The sequence below is a fragment of the Ascaphus truei genome, chromosome 10 (assembly GCF_040206685.1).
Source record: "Ascaphus truei isolate aAscTru1 chromosome 10, aAscTru1.hap1, whole genome shotgun sequence".
NCBI classification, from domain to species: domain Eukaryota; kingdom Metazoa; phylum Chordata; class Amphibia; order Anura; family Ascaphidae; genus Ascaphus; species Ascaphus truei.
The window spans coordinates 41,435,137-41,445,568 of NC_134492.1; the positions used below are offsets into that span (position 1 = coordinate 41,435,137).

A 10,432-nucleotide genomic window follows, 5' to 3' on the forward strand; every position below is an offset into this window, starting at 1 on the left:
TAGGGGGACTACAGTTTGAGCATCATATTAATTGAAGCGGTATTTATTCTTTGTCTTTATACATTTCCCATGCTCTATGAAAACTATTAATTTTTAAAGAAAATGAAGCTTAAAATGGCCTTCATGTTCAGGATATACTGTAGTTGGTGTCTTTGTGGCTCCTGTCCACTCATTAAACATTACCACAGTAGATTTTTTCTTTGTTGACCTCTAGTAGGTATTTTGATGGTTGTGGTGATGCTGTCCTGCTTCATATTTCAGCATAGTCAGTCAAGATTGGAAGTATCGAGTCACTTTCCCCACCCTAGCTCTGAAATTACTGCACGCGGATATCATGTCTTGCTATGTTTTATTTAATTAACTATTTATTTATTTTGTCCTTCAAATTTTTAGGGTGCAAAGGTTCTGTGCGGAGGGGAGCCGTACGCCCCTGAAAATGCCAAACTGAAGGGAGGGTATTTCATGACACCCTGTGTTCTAGGTAATTCCTGCTTCTATTTCTACCCCCCCCCCCCCCCTCCTGCTTCTGACATGCATTTTTAATACTGAAGCTGCATTTCCAACATCTGACGTTTCCAATAATGTCCTTAGGGCTACTTTGAGTAGAAACAAACAAACCTATTATCTGTCTTTTTTTCTTTGTCATTTTATATGTATATTTAGCTAATTGCAGCGACTCAAGTTTTTGTCATGGAAACTATGCATATACACCATTAAGGATTTAGAGAAAATTCTATATAGTATGAAGTGGCTGTTCGAGCAGTTTTCCGCTGAAAGCCTCTAGACTGCATTGGGTATTTTTGTCCTAACACGGCCCCGAATTGCTGCTTTGGACTTCATAGAATTTAGCCCTTTGTCATTATACTATTTAGTCATTGTACTCTGCTCTTTAACTCAAATGCTAGACTAAAAAATACACACTTCTAAGCACCATGTTATAATTCCGAGAATGTGTCGCGTTTCTTAGTGGGAATGCCACTTTAAAGCAGTTCTAGAAATCGTGTACAGACTGTATATACAGAAGAATCATCTGTCCACCAGGGACCAGTCTGTTTTTTATATGGTCGTGTTCTCATCACCTGCAGGAAACTGCAGAGATGACATGACCTGTGTTAAGGAGGAGATCTTTGGCCCTGTGATGTCCATCCTGCCCTTCGATACAGAGGAAGAGGCTTTGGAGCGTGCCAACAACACCACTTTTGGTTTGGCCGGAGGAGTCTTCACCAGGTATGGGCACTTTACCAGTTCACTTCTGAGAGCATCTAACCTGAATTTAAACGTGGCAGAAAAGGGGGTGTGTGGGAGGCGGGAGAGTGACACAATACATGGAGAATCCACAAATTGCTTAGTATGCAAACTAGCCACTTTAAACCACAAAATATAAACCATTAAGTGCCTCTCTGGTGTCAGGGGGGACAGAGGGAAGAGCTGTCCTACGTCTGTTTTCTGGTACTTAAAGATGAGGTTTTGGGGGAAGGAAGAAAAAAAATGACTTGCCTTGGAAATGAGCCTACTACCTCCCCCTTTAACCTTTTCAGTGCCCTTATAAATGTACCAAGTACTTCATGGGCAGTTGCTCGTTGTTTTCTAGGGGGTGAAGGGGCCGACAATCTACTCCTGTATCTGGGGAACAGGAGCGATTTATGACAGAAGTGCTGAGGTCTGGCGGCAATACATAGCAGCGGTTTTTATTTTTGTTTGCACTCTGTAATAAAAAAAAAAAAGCCCAAATTTGGATTTTTTTTTTTTATGGCAACTTCTGCTGTTTGGCACTTGCTCCATCTCTACATGCCGCACAGAGCATCTTTTCCCTGCAGACTTTACAAACTCTTATCTGGAACCTCTCAAATGAGGCTTCTGTAATTGAAGTCACAAAGTGGGAAGGTCTCTACAGTTTAAGGTGGGGGTATCTATCCCTATCTTATTGTACAAAATAGTGAATATCTTATATTTAAAATAAACACATGCAGAAGGAACTGTATCTGTCTTATGCGGCAGTCCTACTGAAGGTCATGGTAAAAGTTGCCAATCTGGAGAAGGAAGTAGTAGGGAGGAGCAGAGTTGGGTGGGTAGACAAGTAGGGGTAAGGGGGGTGGAAGGGTATTGACAGTGATGGTCCAGAGAAGCAGCCGTGTCTCCCAAGCAGAGTTCCATAGAACAGGACTTCCACTGTAACCAGCTGAGCCCCCTTTTTTTGCACTTGTTGATCCCCTGGGCTTTTCTTTTGCTTCTTAGGGACATCCAACGTGCACACCGAGTCGTTGCTGCCCTGCAAGCCGGAATGTGCTTCATTAATAACTACAATGTGAGCCCAGTGGAACTGCCCTTCGGAGGGTACAAGAAGTCTGGTAGGTCCCAAAAGCTTGGCAGAATGTTGGGCAGATATTTTCTAGATGGTGCCATGCCATAATACACCTTGGTCCATTTACTGGGATGGGCCAAAAGTACAATGTTGTATAGCATTCTGAGTGGGAATTAGGGAATGTATCAACAATACAAGATCCTTGACCATGAATAGTAGCATAGCATATTACATGCATCCTCTAGTAACCTTGTATGATTCACCTATACTTGTCTATTTGTGGCTGGTGTTTACCCTTCATTTTACTTGCGTGTGCAAATATAGTCGTATTGGATGCTCGTGACCCACATCCTTCATCCCCCAGAGGAGGCTCGAGTCCAGTACGATTTGTTGGGAATCTGTACCCAACAGGAGTGTTTGCATTAGGAACATAAACTTCTTTATGATTATGCACAGAAATGGAAAATACGGTCTTCCTGTGCATATAACCTACTGTGCCTAATGCAAGAATTGTGAATAAGCGATATTGCTTTGGATTCTTGTAAATGCTCAGTCATTACCCTATACTTTTTTTTTTATTTTTTATTTATATAGTTATTTATTTATTTTTTAAAAAGCACAGGTTTTATACTTACTGACACATTTCATGCCAACACCGGGATTCACACAGGCCTGATGTGTGGTATTGCATCCAATTTGGCCTAAACTCCCTTTGACGGTAACACGCTGGTTTGGGATATACCTGACTCGTACCTTAGTGAATCTCCTGCGTGGCCTATTTATTCATTTTGAGTGGGCTGAAAGGTGCCTTTTATGACTTGGCACTCAATGTGACTATCCCTCTTGGTTGGTTGATATGTATTGACTAGGTGGGAAGCAGGGGGTCTCTGGAGCTGACCCGCATTGATTTCAGCTACAGGGACCCCCTGCTTCCTGAGATACTTGGGGCTGCCGGTAGCAGCCCTGGCTGGGTACAGAAAATGTCTATATTTAAAGGTCCTGCATCCCAATAGAAAGCCGCTTCCTATTGGACTGTGAGGAACCTTCTTAAACAGCAGTGAGATACCAGCATCAAATTCAGATGCAAGTATTTCAGGGAGCAGGTGGTCCTCTCAGATGACATAAACACAGTTTAGCTCCACAGCCCCTCTGCTTCCCACCTAGGGGGAATATATCTAGCTATCCATTATGTAAGCCATAAAATGCCTTCTGGCATAGCCCTGTTTAGTAAATCCGGGCTTAAATGCCTTGCCATGTCATTACTGTGTTGCTTGCAGTTTACTTGACCATCTTGCTTGCAGGCTTCGGACGGGAGAATGGGCAGGTGGCCATCGAGTATTACTCCCAACTCAAGACGGTCTGCGTGGAGATGGGAAACGTGGTGTCTGCGTTCTAGATGGGATAATGGATCTGTGCCATTCAATGCTGATCACAAACCTTGCCTGGAACAACTTTTTTATAAAGCTGGTTTCTCAAATTCCCGTGTTTTGTAATTAATTGGTAGAGGTGTGAATGTCAGTTTGGGGTGTTAAATAAATATATTTTTTCCTCTTCCCTCAACATATATTGTACCATGGTACATTATTTGGGGAATTTTGAACAGGGTGGCACAACTCTCTCAATCATGCCTAGTAACCTTAAGGTAGACTGCAGTAAGATCTTCCTAGAGGTAGACGGTTAATTCACTCCCCATGCAAACGATCCAGCTGTACCATAATTTCTGTTTACCCATTCACCCGCTTAGTTATGCTTGGAGAAAAGGGCTTGAATAGAGACTGTCTTGTCAAATCACATGTTCATTTTATCAACAAATATTTAAAGTTGGAACTAGGTTGTATGTGCTCGTGATATAACATCGTTTTGGATTCTAAATGATGCTTGACAAACGGACGCATCGCCGCTGGCAGCAGAGGATTCATGTTGGCATCAAATCGTGAGCTAGTTGCTCTCTAGCCTGGATTTGTTTATTTTGCACTAACTTTCCTTCATCTGCTGTTTTCTGACCAGTGTTTGAATCGGGCTAGAAGCTGGTCAGTTACCCAGACTCAGTATTTGGACGCTAGACTTTGTCCATTTTAGGCGCCCTAGTGTCCTAAGCAGGGCCATTGCTATTTTCTGTTCCCATTTTGGTATGCTTGGGCTTACTCCCATAGAGCGCCTGTTGGTTGCATTTGTTCCTTTTTTTTTTTTTTTTTAAATCTTGCATTTTTGGAGGTTGGGATAAAGGGAGAGGGAAGTACCTGTGGTCTCACAGATCGTAGGAAACGGGCCAAAAGAAGGGTCTATCCCTGAAACGTTGCCCCCCTCTATTTACAATCTACCAAGGGGAAATGGGGAGGAAAAGGGGCCCCTGCTCCACATGTACCGTGTAGGCAAGTAGTATGGTCTGGTGCTACGGCTGGTATGGATAATTACTGTTGGACTAAAAAAGAACCCGGTGTGATGGCACTCAGACCCTGTGTAAACAAGTTGTAAAATCTCATCAAATCTTTCATGTAGAATAATAATAAAATAGGTGGTACATATAGTGGACAAACTAATGTGACAACCAGATGGTCATTATAAGGTGATGGCTACCTAATCATGGAGAACTAATCGCCCTTAAGAGCAGGATGTCTCCATAAGACTGGAAATTTGTTGCATAGAATGAATTTGTAACCTTAGGGGCCTAATGCCTGCGTTTTTTTAATTTGGTCTATACACATTACATCAGACTTTAATACATTTGAGCAAAGACTCTTTGTCAATGTTGGGATTCTATTAACATTGAGATACGGTCTCTGCTCAAATGTATTCAAGTCTGATTTAATTTGGTCTATGTACATTACAACACAGGCTTTAAGCCCCAACGGTTACTAATCCATTATATGCATATAATTTCTAGTTTTATGGAGACATCCTGCTCCTAAAGGGTGATTAGGTAGCCATTATGACCATCTAGTTTTGTCACTTATAGTGGACAAACATTAGTTTAATATGTAAAAAAAAAAAAAAGTACCACCTATTTTATTTTACATTAAAGATTTGATTTTATATTTAACATTGTTTACACAGGGTCTTGAGTGCCCCCCTCTATTTGCCTTTTTTATGTGTACACTTTCTCCCCAACCCCCACCATATCTCTCTTTAAAAAAAAAAAACACCATTACTCCTAAATGTGTATCAAATAGTGCTGATGGTTTTCATATTAAATCTCTTTATTTTTGCTTTGTCAGACTATTCTGTCATTGAGTGCTGGGAACTACTTTGTCTGACAGTTTTTATATAGTTCTCGTGTCACAAAATGCTGAGGATATTTATTAAAACACGCCTTTCTGCAAAGATGCAACCCCTTTAGGGTAAGAGCCCACCCAGTGGTATCTGGTTAAACCGTACCATTTTGTTGACGGTTGTCCAGTCACTTGGTACCTGCTATAGATCAAATTTCCCACCGCTGGCTTCAAACACTTGTCATTTTTTTTTAATGTGCGGGCTGCTCTCCAGCTGGTGTGTGCCAAGGTGGCAGAAACTAGCAATTGTAGTAGGGGGTTTATTTAATAAAGGAAATTATTGCATTGTCCACTTCATTTACTACATTCTGCTATAAGGCGCTGTGACCTCCATTTACAAAGTGTGCAGATGGTTGCAAAAGCGTTGCCATTTTTATTTTTATATGGGTGTACATTAATTCTTCTTACACCAAATCACGCATAGGAGCATTCTGTTTAGTGTCGTCTTGATGAAAGATCAAAGTTGATAATACTTTAGACCTTTAACAAACCAGCATTATACAGATCCAGTGGATGGCAGTCTCATTTTCTGTTACTGCACCTTCATGCCTCTTGCATTGATGAGGTCGCCACAATAATCCAACTGCTGCTATAAATGGTTAATGTGTATGCAGTGACAGGAGCCAGAAATCAATCCTGCGTGCATTGTGCATTTATATGCAACCCAGTGTAAACTTAAATGTATGTTGATTCCCATAAGTATGTTAACTGCTTCTCTGCCAAGTGACCAGGCAAGCTTGCCATTGTAATGGCTTTGTCTACAATCATTTTGTTTTACATGACTAACAACTTGCATTACATTAAAGTTAACCTTTGCTAGATGTCGGGATGCATATTGTCCTTCCAAAGATTAAAACCTGACCTTTTTCGTCTGAGCGTAAGATCAGAATGCAGGCACCATTGAAATAGATCCTAGGAGGTGTCACAAGCTGGTTCTTCTGTAAGAGGATTATCCTGAAGAAATCAACGAGCCAGTGATGTTTCAGCAGCATCACTCAGCCTTTATCAAGGTGATGATCACTGGGTCATTAAGATCAGACAGATGCAGAGAAATCTTGCTCAACTCTTAAAGCTGTGTTATACCTAGGATAGGTGGAGATCAGAAAAAGTTCTAGTGTACATGTAAACAAAAGGACCCTATGAAAAGAGCATAGGAGTTGAAAGAAGGCCCCTATTGTAACACTCCCAATGATGTAATGATTAAAAGAATCAAATGTTATTAATATTATTAATAAAATAATAGTGAACTAACAACAATTCCTTTTATTTTATCACTTTTGCAAGTTATACCTCTCAACACCATATCATAGTGATGTAATGGTAAGGATAGAACAAGAAATTGTTCTCCTAAAGTCCTGTTGGACTAAATATGAAAGTACCGTTTTATCAAAAATCACCACTTAGTGACTGAGCAGTTTCTCTAAGTCCTAGTAGGAACTAGGTGCCGCTACTCCCTATTTCCATAAAGCGATGTTTGCTTTTAACAGAGTATGATGTAAGTGATTCAAAACCTTTTTATATAGCAGGTATGGCATTGTTAAATACACTGCCTAAAGATTACCTATATGTTACCCCCTTGTGGAGCAAGTTGTAATTGTTTATGCCCAAATTACCCAGAGTATCAAATGGTGTAACTCTTTAGGTGATCTCCCAATACAAAAATTAATGCTATTGTTATAGCTAGTTACTTTGTACTGTGGCGTTGTCAGATTAGTCTATTATTGTGGCAGATATGCTGCTTTTTCAGTAGCATTTATAAATAACAGACTGCACTGTAGCTGCAAAATCTTAACACCAGTTAACCTTGTAAGGTGAAAATATCAATTTTACTATAAATACTGTATATAAACATCCTTGATATATGCATATTTACGAGGATGATGACGAACAGTTGATCTTTGTTAGTGAAACTTTAATTTGTTAGTGTGTTCCTGGGTTTCTATGTGACTTAATTAGATGGTTTGGGTCTGACTTGCATCATTCATCTTGTTAGTTTATGCTGCAATGATATATATACGAGGGATATCACATGAACTCACATGTACCCAGATCATAAGCTGACGGTGGTGCTTGTGTGTACCTGTGAAATTTTGCATCCGCCCCAAACTCTGTGTTAGACTTTTCTACACAGCTCTGCTGACTGCTAATGTAACTGAACATTAGCAAAAAAGGGGGGTCCCCCCAAGGGCGTGGGTGTATACCTTGCACAGAACACCAAGGAGGGATTACAAGTGTTTAAATCACAAAAAAGCGGCTTTTTCAAACCCTAAATATTTTTAGCGTTCTGCTTTCCGCACACCGACGCCTCTCTTCAATTTTAATTTGTTTTAATTATTCATTGTGGTTCATATTTTTTTTGTTTACTCCACTACACATAGTTAAAATGTTGATAAAATTTAAGTTTTAAGCCCGATTAGGGGTGTTCTCTCAAGTGTGACATAACAGGGATTTCTTTCTTTCTGTGTAACTGAACATTACTAATCTTTTTTCCCTCCCTCGCTATATTCAAGGGGAGCACAAAGAGACCCAACTTATTCACCGTCGACTCCACTAATAGACACACTGACTTCCAGGGTCCCATGGTATAACATAACGGCGTAGCGCACCTCTAGTATTTAGTCCAACAGTGTGACGGGAGCTTTGTGACAGGCTATAATAATACACCAAATAACTGGGTTGAACTGAACGAGGCTTAGATATAATAAAGTATATTTATTCCTTAAATAGGTGAACACACAATATAGTACAGTAACAGGCAAGAAGTACACTTACTTGGGGGTGGGGAATGAGAAGTATCATGTAGCAATTCTCCAGCAATCAGGTAACAATTCAGATGGTATAGAAGACAAAGGATATAGGGTTGACCACAGTTTATATATCTTTTGTGACCCTATCCTTAACATTAAGTACAGGTGATTGGGCAACAATTACCTGTATCCAATCTTTAACGTGGGAATACATTTTAATCCATGCCCCCTGCTAGTTAGGACATGCGCACTAGGACCCTGGGGTCTCATTTCTGTAGCCCCACATTTACATCAGGAATGCCAGCCAGTCTACCAAATGGGATTTCTGGCAGGATACTCTTTGTTGTAAGGTGTTAAATGTGACACTTACAGACTGCTCTGGTTTGAGTCGTCTCCGCCCTCAGGTAAACAGTGACGGTGACAAAATCCTTTGAACAATACTTAAGTCCTAGACATTGGGTCGCCTTAAACCGTTTCCTATTTTAATACAAAAATCTCCGCTGTAAATTAAATCACGTTTTTTCACTAAATCCCCATTGAAAACAACAGGCTCCGCCGCCATAGACTTTCAATGGCGAACCGCCGCCTTTGGCGGCTATGGGAATCCACCGCCAGACTTTCAATGGGGCCTCGCCGTCGTTGAAGTCTATGGGGTTTCTCCGCCATAGCCGGTCAATGGAAATTGGCCGCCATTGGAGTCTATGGGAAAACTCCCGAACTTTCAAGGGGGTCCATACTCCGTCGGGTTGGTCCAAGAGGGTCAAGGATGGTTCTGCAGCCATGCCGGAGCAGTACCTACAGGTACCCCAAACCCTGGCCCTCAGGACCCTCCGGAACCGGAGGTATGGATTCATGGTTTTCAGCTTTTTACACCTAGTCAAATTCCTGAGCTGTTTCTGTCGCCACCATTGGAACCTATGGCGCGACCCGCTTTCTCGGCACGACCCTTCTCGGGGGTCCAGGATACGGGGACCCGGTGGTGGTCGAGTGGGGAAGGTCTAGGGACATGGGGCAAAAACAATTTTATTTCTGGGTGCCCTAGAACTGTACAATCCCACGCCACTTATCGTTGAACTTGACTAACAGTGATCAAAGCTCTTTTTTAGAAAAAGTATCCGTTTTGCGGTTTGGACGGCAGCCAACGCGTTTCTGGAAAGCGCCGTCGAGGAATCTCCATTGAAGTCAATGAGCCCATTGACTTACAATGGGAAACCGCCGCTCCTCCTCTCGAACGCCATCTGCTGGTCTTCGAGGGAAACAGGTCCAAAATAGCAAGATCCGCCATTGAAATGCATAGAGCTCTAATGGCGGCCTATGGGACTCTGCAAAATGGTGCCTGAAAAGGCGGGAAAATTACACAAAGGGCTATAATTACTGAATAACTATTAACCCTTGCACTCCCGGATGGATCCCAGTGTGTGATGCAGACACTGATATAACAAGATATCACAATAAAGCATGGGGACAGGGGAATATACATTTACATGTTATAACAAGGGTTAAATCACATTGCTGGACCGCAGCCCAGTTAACCCCTTGTCTCCCTGGTGAGGTCAGGGGATGGCCAAATGGGGTGCAAACCCTTTAATACCGGGCCACCCCCTTTCTCCCTCTACAAACAGGACTTTAGGAGAACAATTTCTTGTTCTATTAACATTACATACTACAGACTGTTACATCACTATGCTGTGGTGTTGAGGTATAACTTGCAAAGTGATAAAATAAGGAATTTTTGTTGGTTAGTCCACTATTATTTTATTAATACAACACTAATAAAGTTTGATTCTTTTAATAATTTCATTACATTATTGGGAGTGCTACAATAGGAGTTCTTTTCAACTCCTATGCTCTTTTCATAGGGTTCTTTTGTTTACATGTTATTAGCCCCAGCAACCCAATCCCATACAGACAGTAGCAAGAGTGTCTTCTTCCCCCTTTGATTTTAATACTAGTGTACATAGAATAAAGAAATCCTTTGGCACACTACACCTTGGTAACTGTTCACCAATTCCAAGGCCCATTATTCCGAGGGCTCAGTTCCCTTGGAGTAGAGTGGTACACACATACTGAAAAGGGGCGATGCAAACAGAACATGGAGCAATGAGTAAAAAAAA

The 10,432-nt window shown here is 41.4% G+C and overlaps 1 protein-coding gene across 2 annotated transcripts in view; it reads left to right on the forward strand.

Annotated features, from left to right (window-relative positions):
- The window catches only part of ALDH9A1 (aldehyde dehydrogenase 9 family member A1), a 99,086-nt gene that overhangs the window by 12,383 nt on the left and 76,271 nt on the right, over positions 1-10,432 (forward strand). The window contains exons 9-12 of one of the 2 annotated variants that reach the window (XM_075616799.1): positions 394-481; positions 1,086-1,227; positions 2,236-2,348; positions 3,604-3,779. In XM_075616799.1, the coding sequence (XP_075472914.1) occupies positions 394-481; positions 1,086-1,227; positions 2,236-2,348; positions 3,604-3,698 (438 nt within the window). In that variant the 3' untranslated portion in view covers positions 3,699-3,779. Of the gene's footprint in view, positions 1-393; positions 482-1,085; positions 1,228-2,235; positions 2,349-3,603; positions 3,780-10,432 lie in introns of those variants that run through there. The other variant, XM_075616800.1, reaches the window with a different exon arrangement.